The 19853-nt window shown below is 34.4% G+C and overlaps 2 protein-coding genes, 1 long non-coding RNA gene and 1 pseudogene across 5 annotated transcripts; 1 reads left to right on the top strand and 3 right to left on the bottom strand.

Annotated features, from left to right (window-relative positions):
* Positions 1-2046: 2046 nt before the first annotated feature.
* On the bottom strand, positions 2047-7381 carry LOC140842594 (vacuolar protein-sorting-associated protein 37 homolog 1-like). 3 transcript variants are annotated; one of them, XM_073210602.1, is made up of 7 exons: positions 7208-7380; positions 6801-7031; positions 5059-5146; positions 4522-4561; positions 4380-4426; positions 4149-4269; positions 2047-2366 (listed from the first exon to the last, which is right to left on the bottom strand). In XM_073210602.1, the coding sequence occupies exons 1-7, from the start codon at positions 7222-7224 to the stop codon at positions 2200-2202; spliced, it is 711 nt and encodes a 236-aa protein (XP_073066703.1). In that variant the 5' UTR covers positions 7225-7380; the 3' UTR covers positions 2047-2199. The 3 variants fall into 3 exon arrangements, with proteins under 3 accessions (XP_073066703.1, XP_073066704.1, XP_073066705.1); XM_073210603.1 differs by having other exon boundaries at positions 6801-7021; positions 7208-7379; XM_073210604.1 differs by having other exon boundaries at positions 2269-2488; positions 7208-7381.
* On the bottom strand, positions 5398-6788 carry LOC140842595 (uncharacterized). The gene is made up of 2 exons (XR_012120444.1): positions 5840-6788; positions 5398-5786 (listed from the first exon to the last, which is right to left on the bottom strand). It is a non-coding gene; the product is annotated as an uncharacterized lncRNA (long non-coding RNA).
* Positions 7382-9642: 2261 nt separating the features above from the next.
* Positions 9643-10951, bottom strand: LOC140842593 (uncharacterized). Its single transcript, XM_073210601.1, has one exon. It carries the CDS (start codon positions 10752-10754, stop codon positions 9870-9872), a length of 885 nt encoding a protein of 294 aa, XP_073066702.1. The 5' UTR covers positions 10755-10951; the 3' UTR covers positions 9643-9869.
* A 3121-nt stretch (positions 10952-14072) lies between these two features.
* LOC140842592 (purine-uracil permease NCS1-like) lies at positions 14073-15979 on the top strand (annotated as a pseudogene).
* Positions 15980-19853: the final 3874 nt, after the last annotated feature.

Genomic DNA, 19853 nt, shown 5'->3' with positions numbered 1-19853 from the left:
CACATTTACAAATGACAAACCAAAACAGAAGTACAATCTTTCGAAAAAGACCAATTCCCAAGGCTTCATCTCTTTTTTGTATGAAATGAAAATGAAACTACCATACTCCTTCAATCCATCACCTTTCATTTCTAGGAATCGTAAGTACAGCCAATGTTGAAAAGGACCAACCTTTGAGGAGAGCCCGATTTCTAGTCTAGTGTACGTCGTGGGATCCTCCGGCGTTGTGGTGCCTCGTGCATTTTCGTTCCTTCAGCACTCTTCAGTTCAACGTTGCGGTGCCTCATACTAAGTTACTGCATGTTGTGTATCCTGAAAAACAGGCGTCCAAGTACATCCTCGAAGCACATACCTCGATTTGAATCATTTCAAACTTTTCACTACTGTCCATCACTATATTGTTAATTGGTTTTCTTTTCTAAAGTTTTCTGTACTATATCATTCGATATATTGTGTAACACTTTGTCCCACATTTGATCGGTGAACTTGTGCAAGAAAGAAAATATAGACAGAAAGAACGGAAAAGCACAACTTAAGACATCGAGCACTGCACAACTAGGCTAGAATTCTCTACAATGTGAATGGATGACTGAATGTTAAAAATGTTCTTATAGCTCTAGCGTATTATTGTACTTGATTCTCTGAACAGTTTTTCGTTCCTGAAAAAACTTTTAAGCCAGACCGAAATTAAGTTACTGTCAGCACGGTTTTGAAGAAATGGCTATAGAACTTAAGTAGAAACCTAAACCCACATGCTGAAACAAATAATAAGGAGGGGCGATGGACATTATCGAAACAGAAATGGAATTAAGATTTGAATTCTAAAAACATGTGCATTCAGTTACTTGAAAAGAATTTCAAGGCAACACTTCTAACACACATGTTTCCAGATGATCATTGTGATTTCAGAAAACAAATAGACTGCCTTTGTCATGTAACAAACCTCCCAAAATTGTGGTGCCTTCATTCTTAACTTTAACGAAACATATGCACCACATTGCAGCGCTATCCTGGGGAAAATGGTAAAAAAGTTTAAGCTTGGCACAAATTAGTCACAACCCAAGAGTCATTCAAAAAAATATAACAAATTGAATAAGATACACATTTGCCTCTCTCTATTATGACTATAATTGGTGATCGTATAACAATCAAAATATGGGGAATCCAATTATTCTTGTCGAGACTAGATAGCATTTATTTCCATCAGAAACAATTGGTGTCACATAAGGAGAAAGAGATGCAGTAACCTGCTAAACCAGTAATACATCAGGAAAGAAGTTGGGATGATGCTGATTTCATTAACGAAAGTTTCATAAAACCTCATAGTTCAAATAGATTTAAACAAGACCCTCTCTCGTTTATGCTGCCCATGAACTTGGGTGAACACCTGGCTCCTTTGTCATAGATAGTGGCAACATCAACTAATATAACATAATAGTTTGTGATTTTATTCCCAAAACGGTGTGTTAATTTAAAACAAGATCATACTTCCAATCCCCCAGCTCTGTAAAGAGAACTTACCGGGGGAATGGGGAATGACAATTGTCCCTACTATCTTGCGTGGTATGGCGATCGAAATAGGACATTGGTGTTATTGTAAGGATTATAAAGATTTGAATTTTTGCATTGTCAATTTGTTATTGTAAGGCTCGTTCAAAAAATATTAATAAAGAAAATTATTGTTATTGTTGTTTTATATATGTTGTTATTCCCTAAAGCATGATTTTATCCCCCTCTCTCACAGCCTTGTTGTTGGTTCAACTCTAAATATCTCACCATCCTTCATAAACTAACAGACGTTAACATTCTAATCCAGTACAGTTGATATATTTTTAGAACTTTTTCCGTATATTCTGATAAAAACTAAGTAATCTAACTCATTCAACAATCTTTCATAATAACAATTTTAGTAAATATTATTTGACTCAAAAAATAAAACTATAAATACATCTCATTCTCCAATACATTATTCAAAAGTATATTTCCAAAAACATCTTTCAACCAAAGATTTCACCAGAAATTTTGACATGATATTCAAGCAGAAGGTTGAACTACAAAGAGAGACAAGCAGGTGTCGCGCTATCCAAAAATCCCAAAACAGGTTTACATGAAATAAAAATCTTACTACGTAGTTACAGGAGAAATCACACAAGTTTGAATAACAGATTTTTGTTTGGTGACATATACACATGGAAAGATTCAAGCCGTGAATGATGATGTCCTTGCAGAAAGATGGGTAATAGAGCGTTTATGGTAAGTGTAGCGCATCTTCTTGTATTTTTGCACAAAAGCTGGTAGATCGTTCTCTCTGTCAAGAAGCTGCCTGTGAAAGGCATCGGATTCCTCTTCTGTTTCATTCATTGCAGCTACACAATGCAACCACGACTATCGATCAGACAACAGTCGTATTGATGATAAGTAGTTCAATAATTTCAATTTCCAGTCTCCTTGAAAACCGTAGGCATGGTTTTGAGGAAAACATCTGTCCCTTCAGTCATATGCAAATGTCGTGCAAGTTTAGGCTTAAAGAAATGCACGAGGAAAAGTTCAAGATCCAAGGCGCAAAAGTTCAATCAAGTTTGTCAAGAAGAATGAATAATATATATGATGCAGGAAATAAGTATCGTGTTTCAGGAAAAATGAAGAAAAATGTGAGAGGAAGAAGTAAGGGAGAAAGGTTTGTTGTATAATCAACAGATCATAATAAGTAAAGACCAACTTAAATCCGATAATTCTGGGGCAAATTGGGAAAAAGGGGACTGGTCGAGTCAAACATGATAAGACTCTGATTGTGATGAGTGTGTAAAAATCACTTTCCTCCTAGTCGAAACAGATACTTGTATGTGAAACCAAGGGGTTAATACTCATTTTCGTCCTTTTCGTTAACCGCTTTTCCCATTTCAGTCGCTCATGATTTTTGACTGCTTAATTAATCCTTCGTGTTTTCAAAATATTCCCGAATTCGTCCTTATCGTTATCCTGACGTTAAGGCTAACGTTGACTTGACATTAGCGACGGTTTTTATTAAACCGTCGCTAAATTAGCGACGGGTTTTCAAAACTTCGTCGCTAATCAGCGACGGTTTAATATTTTCATAAAATAAAAAAAAAATAATTTTAATAATTTCAAAAAAAACTTAGAATCGGACTATGCTAACAATATTAATGATCTTAACTAACACTTAAAAATTTACAAAAAATTAAATCGAAAAAGTTTACCCTAAGTCGAAACTAAAATTGTGTAAGAGAGAAAAATTTTAAGTGTTGCGAAGTGGTGTGGATGAAATGGAAAGAGAGTATTTTTATAGACAGTTTGCGACGGGTTTTGGTAACACCGTCGCTAATAGCGACGGTAATATTATTAACCTTGAAGTATAGACGGTTTTGCAAGCACCGTCGCTATTTTACCAAAAGCATAAAGCAAACTGTCTATAAATATACTCTCTTTTCATTTTCATACACACCAATTCACAACACTTAAAATTTTTTTCTCTTACACGATTTTAGTTTCGACTTTGGGTAAATTTTTTCGCTTTAATTTTTTGTAAATTTTTAAGTGTTAGTTAAGATCATTAATATTGTTAGCATAGTCCGATTCTAAGTTTTTTTAAAAAAAATTATTAAAATTAATTTTTTTATTTTATAAAAATATTAAACCGTCGCTAATTAGCGACGAGTTAAAACCTCGTCGCTAATTAGCGACGGTTTTTAAAACGCCGTCGCTAAATAGCGACGGTTTTTAAACGCCGTCGCTAAATAGCGACGGTTTAATATTTCCATAAAATAAAAAATTACTTTTAATAATTTTTTTTAAAAAAACTTAAAATTTATTTTAGTAGCGACGCTAATTAGTAACGGCTTTTGAAAAATCGTCGCTAATTTCTACCGTTTTTCGCAAGTCAACGTTAACCTTAACGTCAGGATAACGGTAGGGACCAATTCGGGAATATTTTGAAAACATGAAGGATTAATTAAGCAGTCAAAAATCATGAGGGACTGAAATGGGAAAAACGGTTAACGAAAAGGACGGAAATGGGTATTATCCCGAAACCAAGAAAGAGACTGGGTTACTGCTTCCAAATTTCAAAGTTCAATACAAAATATGTAAGAGTGACAAATTAGCTGTATAAAACATGCAGTTAAAACTACCTTGTAGTCTATGCAGGAGAGAAGAGGGAGAATAATATTTCATTGTTTCTTCCTTTTTCCCCTCTAAATCATGCAGTTTTTCTTGTGCAGAGGCCAGCTCTGTTGTTCGAATGATTCTACACTGAAGCCACAAAAGGTAGATAAACACGATTTCAATCATTTACTTGCAGCTAAATTAAACGTTGAAGGAAAATATAAAGTATATGCCTTCTCAGAGGGCAAACACTTTACCTGATTCCTAAGCTCCATTATGCGTGGTTCTTTTTCCAGATTCTCTCCTGCAAGCGAAATATCAATAATTTTATTTGATTATGATCATAATGTGGTCTTGCACTCAAATAGAAATTAAAGCAAAAGTAAATAAACAACTTACTAGCAAGCTGCAGTGTTTCGTTCCTCAGTTCATCTCTGACCTAATTTGGTTATAAAGAAAATTGTGAAGTGTGTCAAAATAGTTCTGGCAATTAAACTCGCAATGATGTGGATGAAGAAAATACAGTGTCAAAATGAGAGGAGTCGTGTGAGTGCAAAGACAACAGAAACTCAAATCATATCAAATGACAAGAGACAGTCCAGCATATTTTGTGACATGCATTATACGAAAAAACTCAGATCGATAAAAAACAATGATTGGCTTCAAGAAACAGTCACACACCCCTTTTAAATGTTCAGAAGCAAATGGAAGTTCAAAATTATTAATATTCGTCAATTTAAAAGGTATGTCATTATGACATAACATAAAAGGCCCCAAAATTATTGTTTTCACCTACTTGAGACACTTTTATCGCACATAATTCTAAAAATACCTATCGTACAAAAAGTGCAGAACCCTGCATGTGAACCTTGGTCAAGTAAGATGACTGAACAGTGGAGTGCGGACGTATTATAAAAACCACGAAATGTAACGTACCCTGTTTTGAGTTTTGACAGGTTCAAGTGAAAATAAGAGGTTCTGATATGCCTCCTTGTCGGATAGGAGCTTCCTCAGCTCATCAACACTGAAACATCAAAAAATGGAGAAGATGATGGACACTCTACAAGTTTACAGATATATGACAATTTACTGCCAAAATTATTTACATACACGTTTATATTAATTTTTTTGCAGATGACAAAGTAAGAGAATGTGATAATGTTAAGATAATTGGATTCTAAACAAATAGAGAAAGCTTAAAAGCAGTATCTAACATGTGACACTCACTTTCACACTTCATCACTATCTTATACGAGGAGATAAAGAACAAATTGATTGATGAATTAGATGTGAACCCCGAAAATATATCAATAAGATACATAAAAATATGATAAACAAATCCACAAAAATTGCTAGTTCAACAAAGGCTTACACTACCATAGAAAGCTTCAACCTGTTGCTTATACATCTAGCAGGAACCTAAGCCACACGTTAGCTACGAACCCCGACCATTTACTAATAAAGAGGTCAGAACCTGGTATCAATTTGTAGATGCCACATCCAAACAGCTATTATATGACGATGATAAGTCGAGTTTCGATTGCCACAAAGATGACGCTCCTATAAAATCTTTTGTTCAAGAAGAGCACAAATAATACTCTAAATTCAATATTAAAACTCAAAGTATCAAGGAAAAAGGATATACATAAATCTCGCTTAAGTGCCTTATTAGGTATGAGAACCTGCCTATAGTTACCACATGGGCCTAACAGAAGACTCGATTTAACCAAAACATATCCAAACAAGTAATGCCTGAAAATCAACAAAAATAATCAAGAATGAGCCCAACAAAGAACAAAATGACACAATTGTTTGTTTTTTTTTTTAACCTCCGGACCACCCATACCAAATTCATCTCCTCCAAAGCTTCGTACCAAAGAATTCTGATGAAAGAACACTTAATAAATATATGATCCTAATTCTCCACCTCCATCCGACACAAAACACACCAATAGGACACAAAGCACACAAAGACCATTTATTTGCATCATATCACAAGTGAGCAATTTACCCAGCACTGCAGTCCACGAGAATATTTGTACCTTATATGGGACAGGGCTTTTCCAAATGACATTAAAGAACGGGAACATGGGGACATCTCTAATCAGAAATAAAGACTCATAAAATGATTTTACTTAGAAAACTCCTTAACAATCCCCAACCCACACCCAGGTATATTCAACCCTTCAACCAATCCGACACTCTCTAAAGATCCTAACAAAGATCCCTCCGCAAATGCAAATCCCAAGATATAGAAGGAGCGGAGGAATAATCCTCCAACTGGACGAAATTAGAAACAGTGTCGTTATGAACCAATGAAAGTTGAACTTCTAACATAATCTTTCTTCATTTTTCCTTTATTAACATTCACCACCATGAGATCGTCTACTTTTTTTATCCCATTGGTGAGTAACGTCGCCCTTGACTGATCTTCAGTTTCACTGTTGATTGGTACAGGTTAGGAACAACAATGTGATAAAGTCGTCGAATTTCTCTTCCTATTAAGGTACTCAAAAAAATCATATTTTTACAACTTCACCAAGCAGGAACTAATGCCTTACAACACAGAACAAAAAATTGATGAAAAGTAGAATTATTTAATAGGTTGAAAACGTTGGAAGAAAAAATGAAATTCAGGACTAATCGTCCCATTCAACTTAACGATACAAAGCACTCACCTTTTATCTTTCAACGAAGCAATGATGCCTGCGGCTTCTGCAGGTGAAACATTCACCAGAGAGTTTTGTCGATCTACAGGTCTTGACACAGTGAAACCGCTAGAACTGCTGGAGCCAGCGCCAGGCGTCGCCGGGCGTGAAGAGCTTGGTGAACCAACAACAGAAGGGGGATACCACGAATTTGTAGGCATCTCCTGTGGCCGTGGCTGAGATTGCTGCTCCTGAGAATTCCTACAATTCGATTAGAAACAATAAAAGATCAATAAATTGCAGGCCTAATAAAGCAAGAGTCTCATCGCGAAAGGCAAATAAATCATGTAAAACAGAAAAAGTTCAAAGCATCAATTAATATTAAGTCATTACTTCCTTCCAATGGAAACCGATTGATTTGAGAAACAGATGATTACCAAAAATTCTTGAACATGACTTTGAAATGGTGTAAGTCGTCGATTGTCGGATGAATCCAAAGGGATCAGAAAGAGGATCGAAAACCCTAAAAGAAAAAACCGATTGTCGTCTTCAATTGAGAGACCAAGCTATCTGAATTATCCGAGTTTGATCAGCCTGGACTTGAAATGTAGCATTTACCAAGTATCTTGTATTTTTATTAAATTTTAATGCATATCATCTGCTGTGAATATTCAATTTTTTATAATTCCACGAGATATCGAATATTAATTTGTGAAACGAATTTTGGATTCAAATATTCATAATGCGTTATTCATATTATGCGTTTTGAATATTCATATTTTTATGATTCCACGATATATCCGAATATTAATTTTGTAAAACGAATTTTCGATTCGATTTAATCAATAAAAAATATTATTTTTATATCAAAATTATTATTATTTATTGTATTGTATGGATGTCAATCTTACAATATATATGTGGACGATGTCGACTCATAAAAAAACATACTTTTAAAATAAAATGAGGTTCACATGGTTTGCAACTTTTGAGTTGTTAGATTGATAGGAAGTGAAGATGCAAATAAATTTTTGAAAATGTCAAAAAAATAACAAAACAATATAATTGGGAAACAATGGAAACCGTGTTTTTTTTTTTTTTTGGTGGAAGAGGTTTTGAGGTCGAGCTCAATATCTCTTCCAACTTTGTAAAAGCTTATATGCTATAGTCTGATACAAACTCGACGAAATCACGTGGATTTAAACTAGCTGAAATGATGTATAATTTATATTTAAAATGAGAGTGAGTTTCTTGTGAGACAGTCTCACGAGTCTTTATCTGTGAGACGGATTAACCCTATCGATATTCACAATAAAAACTAATACTCTTAGCATAAAAAGTAATATTTTTTCAAGGATGACTCAAATAAAGATCTGTCTCACAAAATACGACTCGTAAGACCGTCTCACACAAGTTTTTGCTTAAAATAGATATCTGTATTTGATTTTAAACTCGAAAGATTGAGAAATGAGTGGGGAATACTAAAAATAATGATTAAATCTGTTTCAAATGTTAGAGATTCGCAAAAATACCAGGAAATTGTCTAAAGACACGATTGTCCGTTTGATGCTCTCCATTATCTAATTGCTCTCAAGTTTCTGAAATTAGTAATCCTAAGATCTTCCCTTGACCTTTCAATTGCCAATAACTGCATCTCCATTTTCATGTAACAATTTCGTTTAGTTAATTGACTAAAAATACTAAATATTTACTATGTCGCGTGTCAAGTCTAACCATGATTGTTGTATAAATAGAGCATTTGAAACTAATAACATTTATAACCAATTATAATTTTTCACAAAACACCAAACATTTCATCATACAATTGATATCATAGAAAAAATATCAATCCGATTATCATAAGCTACTAGTTGGTGTAATTATTGAGAGGAGTCTTATTTTATGAATTCTAACATTATACTGAGTAAAGGGAATTTTTACAAGGAAAAGGTTATAACAAAGGAATATATATATTGAATCTGTAGGAATCACTTTTAAATTTCGGACATTGATATATCGACAAGTCAATTAACGACGTGAAAGTTGTATTCTAAAAAAGAAAGTGATTGTGAAACTATTGTGTCACAATTGTTGAAAATGAAAGTTTAAAATAGCTTAATTGATCTATATAAAAACTTAAATTAATCATTTTTGTAAAGTAATGATGAATGTTAAGTACCTGCTATACAGACTCATTGTATAGTCGCGCTCGCGAAAATTAAAGTTTAAGACATTATAATTACAACATAAGTTATACGATGACGAGGGGATGTTCGTAGGACTCATAAAATCTTTAAAAATCCGACTCATCTCGAACCCACCCTGCCCTTCTCCCTACACGAGTGGTCGGAATTCCCGTCCCGATCAATGTTTGAGAAAGATCGGGCATATAATATCAACCCGATGAGATTTCCATCCTCATCCGTTAAATTAATAATAATATTTTTTAAAAAATATTTTAATATTATTAATACGTGGGGTTGGCATATTATAATTTTAAACATAATATTATTGGGCCGGAGCCCATGGAAAATTAACCAACTCATTTAAAAGGGGGCTAATTCATAGATGACGATTTCATGACTTAAATTAAATTATCAACTAATTAATCCAAATAAAAAATTCATATAGATAACTATTATAATTATTAATTGTCACGACTCAGATTATTTGTAAAATTTTCCACTTGGATATGAGACTTCACAGCTTTAAAACGTGTCATAAAAAATTCCTACACGCTCATTTAAATGCACAGCATCTCTCCTGTTGTTTGGCGCTGTGTGATTTTGTCTAAAGGCCTTCGCCCCCTTTTCGGGCAACGTCTTTGCTGAGATTTGTCATATCATCCCAAACCCACGCGAAGTCTCTCTGATAACAAATATTGTGAAGTCCTTAACTTCTAATCGTTATTACAATGTAATTTAATTAGAGTTAATTAATTACAGCGAAAAACGGTTAAAAATTTTCTGTACAGAGAGCCCAAAACGCGTTAATTATTATTTTAATACTAAAAATAGTATATAATATAATCTCGTCTAAATACGTCAAATTTATTTAGTTTTTTAAAAATAAAAATTAAATAAAGAAATAAAAATTTATTCAGTATGGAAGAACCGGGCCAACTTGACTCCCCTTCCCCAGACGTAACCTTGAAAATGATCTCCTCAACTTGGACGACATACTATGAAGTTGGTTCACTGGTATCGTCCTATACGATTCACATTCACTCCTCTTCAATTTACCCCTCGAAGAAGATGAAGCAATCCCGGGATTACTCGATCTGATTTCTCCTTCATTTTGGATGTTAATTACAACAAAAGATGGGTCCATTGAAATGGATCGATTCAATCCGCCGATCGAACGTTGTGGAGATTTCATCTCCGCCGCGTGCGGCAGCTCCAACGACATACAGTGGCGGAGCAGGCCAGAGCGTCGTGCACTCGGCAGTGATGGTTCCATGCTATCCGGAGTGTAACAAGCTTCGTCGTCAGGATTGTAATTTGTCTGCGCGGTATCTGCCGAAGTTTCTTGGGGATTGTCTTGCGTCAGAATCGGGGACCTGCACAAGGGGCAGCTCGTGTGGGCAAGAAACCATTGATCGATGCATGGAACATGAAAAGCGTGCTTGCAGTTAGGCAGTGATCGGACCAGATCTTCGTCCTCCAAACCCCCTAGACAAACGACACATTCTTCTTGATCCAATCGAAGGTACTGGTCACAGCCTTTCACGGCGGAGAACGCAAGAACAGGAATGGCGTCGAGAACTTTCTTCTCCACTCCGGGTGAGACGACCGGCACGGGTCGCGCAGCTGTGGTGGTGAGTTCCTGTCGCCGCCTCAAGAAGTACTTGACGAGGAATAAATGGTAGACGATTATGGCCACAGATGTGACAACTATGCCCACCGTAGAGATCAGCAATGGAGATGAAAATGAACTGGAGTGTGCTCTAGTTTGTGATCCAGGCGGTGAAGTCACTCCCTCCATAGATCAAGATCTAGTAGATTCTACTGCAGATTTCATTTAGGAATCCTTTTCTGTGTCTGTTTTTGAGACGTGGATTCAAGAAAACGGTGGGTGAGTGAGAAATAAGAAATGAACAAGAGAAGATTTTTGTCTGATGAATGGCACAACGGTATGTCTTGTTTATATATTTAGAAGAAAAAATGAACACGCGTTATATTTAAGATTGATTTAGGGTTGTAGGATTTAAATTGTGGTGATAGATGCAACAGGTGGAGCTGAATCCGGTTATGGGATATAGAAATTTTCTTGGTTTATATATATATATATATATATATATATATATATATATATATATATATATATAAACCAATGTGTGTGTGTGTGTTGCATGAAATTTGACAGCTGGATTACAATTTGTCATTCCATATATTATCAAGAAATGTTACATGCACATGCACAGTTCTAATATTGTGCACATAATATTTATGTGATGTTGATGTGTGAAGTATAAAAATGCAAGAAAAATAAAAAAAATTGGAACTTCTAAAATCACGATGACTATGAATTTATATTTTCAATAAATAAATATAACATCAAAACAAAGAAAGTTATTGAAAATCGAGTAATAAATTTCTGACATATTTATATTTTCAATAAATTATAGAAATTTACAAGACATAAAATATAAAAATGAAAGATATTGAAATATGAACAGTAACGGCTTGTGCTACTTAAATATGGAATGAAAAACGTGAAACTATGACTAAGATTTCTGTATATAGTTGCTAGAATTTGTTCGAGATTTATGTTGTTATCTCTTCTATCCATGAGTTCCTTTTTATGCAGACTATTGGACGGTTTCTACGCTCTTCTCACGACTCACGATATGACCATGTTTTTTTCCCGCGATCTTCACTTATCTACACGCTTTATATATTCAAACACTTTAATTTGTTGAGCTTCTTTTAATTTGTTAAACATAAATTCACGAACTTGGACAATTAATGGTTGGCATAATTTTGGCCCAAACACGTATACATCAAAATAAATCGATTACTACTATTTGCCAACAGATTATCTAGTGTGGAGGAAATCAACGAAGACGAAGATGTAATCACCGACCAATAGATTATGCTTCTCATGACAGACATGGAATTTAAGTATTTAATATCAGAGTGAGATTCATGTGAGATCGTCTCACGGATCTTAATATGTGAGACGGATCAACCTACCCATATTCACAATAAAAAATAATACTCTAAGCATAAAAAATAATATTTTTTCATGGATAACTCAAATAAGAGACTCGTCTCACAAATACGAGCCGTGACACCGTCTCATAAAAGTTTTTGCCTTAATACCATTATTTTTTAAGAAAGTTGGACATATGAATTTGGCATATTAATGGAATCCTTGTTCTTTTTCTTTTTTCTTTTCCAAAAAATTATAATAATACATCTAAGATTGCTAAATTTAGCACAATATTGATCCCTACTAAATTTTTTTTAACGAACCATTACATGTATCACGATCCGCTAATATATTTTATATAACACATGACATACATGTAATAATTACTTTATGGTTATGGTGTAAGTTATTATAAACCATAAATACCCCTATAAGATTAAAAAAATATTTTATGCCTATTTAATTTTAAAAAAAATTATGATAAAAATTTATTTTAGTAAATTTATGGATTATTTATAAGTAACATATCTCGATAATATTTTCTTTTAACTTATTATCTGAAATTTTGATTTTTTTTTTTAAATAATCACATCATTACTAACTTAAAATATTAGTGTAAAAAAATATTTTGAATTTTAACATGATATCTATATATTTTACACAAACATTATTTTACACAAAAAACAATTAATATGTATGAATATATTGTGTACGGAGAAACACTAGCGTGTATATATATATATATATATATATATATATATATATATATATATATATATATATATATATATATATAGATGAAGTTTTGATATAGGTAAAAATATGTGTGAGATTTTCTCACGGATCGTATTTTGTGAGACAGATCTCTTATTTAGGTCATCCATGAAAAATTTTAGTTATTATTGTGAATATTGGTAGAGTTGTCCCATCTCACAGATAAAGATTCGTGGGACCGTCTCACAAGAGACTCATTCTTTGATATATTGAATATTTATCATAAATATGTATGTGAGGATCGACTAAAATGACAATTATTTATTTGATCTATATAAATCATATCAACTATTCTTACAATACGCGTTCAACCTATCTAAACCCATATAGATAATTAAAATTATTTCTTTCTTTTTTTTATAGGAAAAATTGATTCAGTGTTTTAGAATCAATATTAGTTGTATGACTTCCGAAGCAGAACAAAATCATGATCATGATTTGATAGGGAATCTCTTTGAGTTTTAAAATAAATAAATAAATAAAAATTTTATATGATGGATGTAGATTATTTTTTGGGCCCTTATTTTATTTCATATTGAAATAATCGTACAATTTTCTCTTATTTGTCATATAAATTATGCCAAGTTGCAAAATAATTCTTAACCTATCGACTTAATCAATAATGGAAATTTTTTGAAAAAGGAAGAACAATAATCTATATCAAATTTAAGTATAATAATTGCTAATAAATTTCATTTAGATTGATAGCGTCATAATTTGTATTTATAACATTCACACACAGTAAACTTACATCAATGACTTAATGTTTTTAGTTGATAAATGGTTTTATTATAATTGAGCTTCGAGCTCCATAATTCAACCAAAATTTGATATCTTGATAGCAAATAAACTAAACAAATCAATTCAATTATTTACGTTCTTCAAAAAATTTGTGGATGTTCGTAAAAAAAAATTTTAAACTTATTCCATCCCAAGTGAAAATTTCATTTGTCATATGTGTAGATCTCTTGTGAGATAGTCTCACGAATCTTTATCTGTGAAACGAGTCAACCCTACTGTTATTCACAATAAAAAGTAATACTCATTAGTATAAAAAGTAATTTTTTTCATGGATGAGTACCCAAATAAGAGATATATCTCACAAAATACGATCCGTGAGACCGTGTCACACAATTTTTGTCTTATCATATAGTTAAATTATTTTATCAACATTATTTATTAATCACCTTCTAACAAAGAACTATCACCAAACATTTTTAAAACAAATCAATTCCATTGTTTATCAATTTTATCCTTAAAAATAATAAAATTGATTTTTTTATATCAACAATGTGAAGTAAGCGTAGTACATATAATCGGCGACCACTTCATTTGGCATATATATATATAACAGTAGTATCTCCAATCATTAGTAGAGATTCCCAATTAAAGCCAATCTGAATATCTTGTTCCAGGTAACCATGGTGTCCAAATTGTGTAGTCTCCATCTCCATTCCCATCCCTACAGCCATGGCTCTCTCTTTCCCACCACCAAAACCAATTTCCCTTTCGAAAAAGTCCCCAACAAAACTGTAATCCATCTCCAACCAAATACTTCTGCAAAAAGAATCGCCTTTTTTCCTCTCAGGGCTAAAGAAAGTGCTCAATCCCAGTTAAATCCCATCATTCTTGATGAATTTGAACCTGATCCCACGTTAACAAATGATGACCTTATTCCGACAACGTCGGCTCAACGGACTTTATCCGGTCTCGAAATGGCTAGTTTGTGGGTCGGCCTTGTGGTGGGAGTGCCCACATATTACTTAGCTGGAAGTTTGGTTGATCTTGGAATGGCTTGGTGGCAAGGGATTGCTACTGTTGTTGCTGCAAATTTTATCCTGTTAATCCCTTTAATCCTGACAGGAAATCCCGGGGCTCGGTATGGGATTTCGTTCCCTGTTTTGGCTAGGTCAAGCTTTGGTATCCGGGGTGCACATATTCCCACTCTTCTTAGAGCTCTCGTTGGCTGTGGCTGGTATGGGATTGAATCTTGGATTGGGGGTGAAGCGATTTTCATTCTTTTGCCAAGATTTGTTAAAGAATCATCCTTTGCGAAACCTTTATCTTGGCTCGGAACTTCCCCCCTTGAATTTGCTTGTTTTATTGCATTTTGGGTGGCTCAATTGGCGATTGTTTGGAATGGCATTGATGGGATTAGGGAGCTTGAAAAATACTCTGCCCCGATTCTTATGTTTTTAACTTCTTGTCTCTTATCTGGTCATATACAAATGCCGGTGGATTTAGCCACATGTTATCCTTATCCTCGAGGCTTACAAATCTTGAATTTTGGCAACTTTTCTTCCCTTCTTTAACTGCAAATATCAGTTTCTGGGCGACTGTTGCGCTGAATATCCCGGATTTCACTAGATACGCCAAGACCGAATCGGATCAAATTATGGGCCAAATCGGGCTACCCATTTTCATGGGTGCATTCACATTTGTAGGCCTAGCAGTAACATCATCAACAAAAGTGATTTTTGGGAGTGTGATATCTAATCCTATCCGACTTCTAGAACAAATTGGCGGTGGATTCTTTTCCTAAAATTCTAGCCATTTTCGGCATAAGTCTTGCCACCATTACTACCAACATTGCTGCAAATGTTGTTGCTCCTGCAAATGCACTAGTCAATCTGAGCCCTTCGACGTTCACTTTTCGAAGAGGAGCGATCCTTACCGCAGTTCTTGGGATTGCTTTTCAGCCATGGCGTCTGCTCCAGTCCAGCGAAAGCTTCGTTTATACGTGGCTAGTTGGGTATTCTGCATTGTTGGGACCTATTGGAGGGATAATCTTGGTGGATTACTATCTGATTCGAGGTTCGATATTGAGTTTAAGGGATTTGTACACACTGAATCCTGAAGGGATGTATTATTACTCTGGTGGTTACAATTTGACAGCATTATGGGCACTGATCATAGGAATCTTGCCTGTGATTCCTGGTTTCTTGCTTAAATTTGGGATGTTGAGTTCGAGTCCGGGTATTTTCACTGTGATTTATAACAATGCTTGGTTCTTCAGCTTCTTTACCGCTGGAGTTATATACTGGATTTTTTCATTTGTGAGAGGGAAAAGGAAGAGTCCCCAGCTCGTGGATCCTGTGTTGCCCAATACACCTTAGTTTCTATGTTTTCTTTAAATAAAAATAATGCCCAGAATAGCTTTATGACTTGTCTATTTGGTTGGCCACTATTTTTATTTTGTTTTAGTTTTTTTTTTCCTTGTAAATTTCAAAAAATAAACCTTAAAAGCTTGTGTATATTGCAAGGAAATGCATATTTGTAAATTACTTTCAATTTTATTTTTAAAATTACGTTGGAACCTGCAATCACTACCTTTCGATGTATACTGAATAAACCTCCGCATTAACACTCAAACCACACCAGTTAAATAACTCGCATTGAACAAGCCGTATATGACATATCATTCAAGAAAGTGTTGATAGAAAGAATTAAACTCATGACTAATTTTCAAACATTCACATATTTTACCATTTTAGATATTTTCTATCGACAATTTTTTGTGGCATGATCCAAAGTTGATCTATATGTATTTATTTAATTTTCGAGTCTATATATCTCCGGTTATCTAAATTATGTTAGATATAAAATAACACAAATAATACAAAGGTGAATCGAGCAAGAGTTATCATGAGGAAAGCTCTCTCTATATCATTTAAATGAAACTAAATCTTTTATGGTTCACATCAATGTAGGTTGTTGAAAGTAAAGAAGAAGTGATTTGGCGGGAGGAAGAAGCTCCCATTTTCCGTAACCGTTTTATTGAATTGTATGAATTGCTGCTACTTCTACAAACACAAACCCAACCTATTTATACTACAGGAGAAGAAACGCTAACATCTAAAACACGATTCTTATAAATTACAACTACAACTTTAAGACTCCCCCTCAAGCTTGGAATAAATCTAGCATTCCAAGCTTGGACGTTAGGTACTGATGTTGGCCCTTCCCCAGTGCTTTGGTTAGTAAGTCCGCTGGTTGTTCTTCTGTGGAAACATGAGACGTTTTGATCAACTTGTCACAAATCTTCTCTCGTACCAAATGACAATCAATTTCGATGTGCTTTGTTCTTTCGTGATACATCGGATTTTACAGCTGTCACAATAGACCATCACTGGAAGTGTTAATTGCATCCCCATGTCCTTCAGGATCCCAACTATCCATATTATCTCACACGTTGTGTTTGCCATTGCCCTGTATTCCGCTTCAGCTGAAGACCTTGAAACCGTTGCTTGCTTTTTTGTTTTCCATGATAACAACGAATTTCCGAGCTTAATACAATATCCAGTGGTTGATCTTCTCGTCATGGGACAAGTCGCCAGTCAGAGTCACAATAAGCTGATAGAGACAAGGAACTTTGGGCATATAATAAAATTCCTTTACCAGGCGAAGACTTTAGATACCGTAGCACTCTCAAGGCAGCCTCTAAGTGTGATGACTTTGGATTATTCATGAACTGACTTAATGTCTGTACAGCGTAGCATATATCAGGCCTTGTAATGGTGAGGTATATAAGCCGACCAATCAATCTTCTATACTCACCAGCATCTTTCAATAAAGGATCATCAATGGCAACTTTCCCTGCACTGTCATCAAATTCCTTCGAAGTAAGCCTAGTATTTTGATCCATTGGGGTTTCACAGATTTTAGCTCCTGCTAAACCTGCATCTGATATGAGTTCCAGGGAGTATTTCCTTTGATTCAAACATATCCCTTCTTTGGATCGAGCAACCTCTATACTAAGAAAATATTTTAATGTCCCCAAGTCCTTAATCTTGATATACTTGTGCAAGTGCTTCTTCAGTGTTTCGGTCGAAATCTGATGGTTACCTGTGATCACTATATCATCAACATAAACCAGTAATATGGTAATAAAACTTTGTTCCTTTTTGACAAACATTGAATGGTCATGCTTAGATTGTAAAAAACCAGCTCCTTTCATGATGGAAGCAAATTTGATGTTCCATTGTCTTGATGCTTGTTTAAGTCCATACAAAGATTTTAGTAGCTTGCACACTTTTGTCCCTTCAAACTCCCCCTGTCTTCGAAGTCCCTTGCAATCCTCCCCCTGTCTTCGAAGACCTTGAGGTAACACCATATAAATTTCCTCATCAAGATGCCCTTGAAGGAATGCGTTTGTGACATCCATTTGGTATAATGGCCAATGAAACATGGCAGCGACGCTAAGTAGGCATCTTACAGTAGTAATCTTAGCTACTGGAGAAAACGTGTCATGAAAATCAATGCCATAGAGTTGAGTATAGCCTTTGGCAACAAGGCGTGCCTTATAGCGATCCACACTGCCATTAGGGTGATATTTGATCTTGTACACCCATTTATTGCCAATAGGAACCTTCCCTAATGGTAAATCAACTATCTCCCATGTGTGATTATCGGCCAGTGCTTGCAGCTCATTATCCATAGCAGAGAGCCAACGGGGATCAACAATTGCCTCGTGATATGAAGTGGGTTCTTTCTGGGCAGTGAGTTTGGAAAGAAAGGCATTATAAGAGGGAGACAACTTGTCATAAGTGAGGTAATTAGATATGGAGTGTGGAGAATAACCAAACGAGCATATGTAGTCTTGAGACCAAATTGGAGGTCTAGGATTTCGAATACCTTTGTAGTGTTTTCAAGTTCTTTTGTAATATCTTGTTCACGTATTTCAGTAGCTTTTTGTGCTGCCTCAGCATGACGCTTTTCCATACGTGCACGAGCAGCAGCTGAAATGGAAGCATCAAGTTCCCTTTCTAAGGTCTCTACTCTTTGCTCAAGAACCTGGATATTTCGAGCTTGTTCGGAGCAGAGGGAGGCTTTGGCGAAGGTTTCATCGTCACCGTAAACAACTTTCTTCATGAATAGCTTCTGCAGAGAGTCGAGATTTGACGACATCTCCGCGAGATTGCTGATCGCAGTCGTCCATTTTTCGCCTCCTGTCCCCTTATCCTTCTCTCTCCCCTCCATTGCCGTTTTTCCTCCCGAGTTTTTTGTTGAACATTTCTGGAGTAATATCCTTTGAAGCAATACCGGGTCTCACCGCTCCCATTTTCTGTAACCGTTTTATTGAATTGTATGAATTGCTGCTACATCTACAAACACAAACCCAACCTATTTATACTACAGGAGAAGAAACGCTAACATCTAAAACACGATTCTTATAAATTACAACTACAACTTTAAGATAGGTCAATGGCGAAATTTTTTTTTATTTGGATGACAATTATTTAGCAATGTAATGTAACTCATTTTTCTATCGAATTCAAAAACTACGATGAATTTTAATTTCCGTGTTTTTTAACTTTCACAAAAATTCTTATAAAATTGTCTAATAGATATAAACCTATTATATTTTTTCGCAAGAGACATGCTCTTTTCACTTTATCGACCCCGATATCTTAGTGTACTAGATTTTTGGATGTTAAACTATACTACATTGCAAAAGAAGATGTTCGTTTGGGCCTGTAAAACATGGGATGGATCACAATAATTAAATTGGGCCCTTAAATTTTAGTTGGGCGGATTACTCAAACCCAACCCTAAATCGACACTTGGACGTAGAAGCCAGCATTGAAATCTATCCTCACCATCATATTCTTTATCATTATTATTTATTTTAATATTTATTATTATTAAAAAATTAAGAATTACAAACAAAAAAGAAAAATTCGGTTTTTGGGGTCTTAAATTTTTATTGATGTAGATATCTTCTTGCGTAAAAATTTATTGAATTAATTTTACTCGATTTTTATTTCATTTTATTGAATTAGTGGTTTATATGGCATTTTAGACATTTAAGAACCAAAATTATTTAATTCATTATAATTTTTATTGATTTGGATGATTTGTAAAAGATTCTAATCTTATCAGTTAAATTTTTTATATTATTATTTTTGTGTGTATTTTCATCAACATTCAGTTCACTATGTATCTAAAAGGGAGAAAATTTATGATTTCTACATTCTTCATTTCTGTTATTTTAAGGATTAATTCACAATTTTAATCAACTAACTTGTACTTTTTACCATGAACACAGTTTTTTTGGCAACACGTCATAATTTACGGTATCATGTCGGCTCTCCAGTAAAAATATTAAAATAAAAAATATTAATTAGTGGAATAGGATGGTAAAATGACTAATAA

The sequence above is a fragment of the Primulina eburnea genome, chromosome 10 (genome assembly GCF_022965805.1).
Source record: "Primulina eburnea isolate SZY01 chromosome 10, ASM2296580v1, whole genome shotgun sequence".
NCBI lineage: Eukaryota > Viridiplantae > Streptophyta > Magnoliopsida > Lamiales > Gesneriaceae > Primulina > Primulina eburnea.
This window is presented reverse-complemented; position numbering and strand designations above follow the sequence as displayed.

Coding starts and splice junctions, on each gene's coding strand:
- LOC140842594 (XM_073210602.1), bottom strand. Junction 4,427..4,521: donor CGAAACACTGCAGCTTGCTA/GTAAGTTGTTTA, acceptor TTTCGCTTGCAG/GAGAGAATCTGGAAAAAGAA. Junction 4,270..4,379: donor TAATGGAGCTTAGGAATCAG/GTAAAGTGTTTG, acceptor TTGTGGCTTCAG/TGTAGAATCATTCGAACAAC.
- LOC140842593 (XM_073210601.1), bottom strand. CDS start 10,754: ATGGAGGGAGTGACTTCACCGCCTGGATCACAAACTAGAGCACACTCC.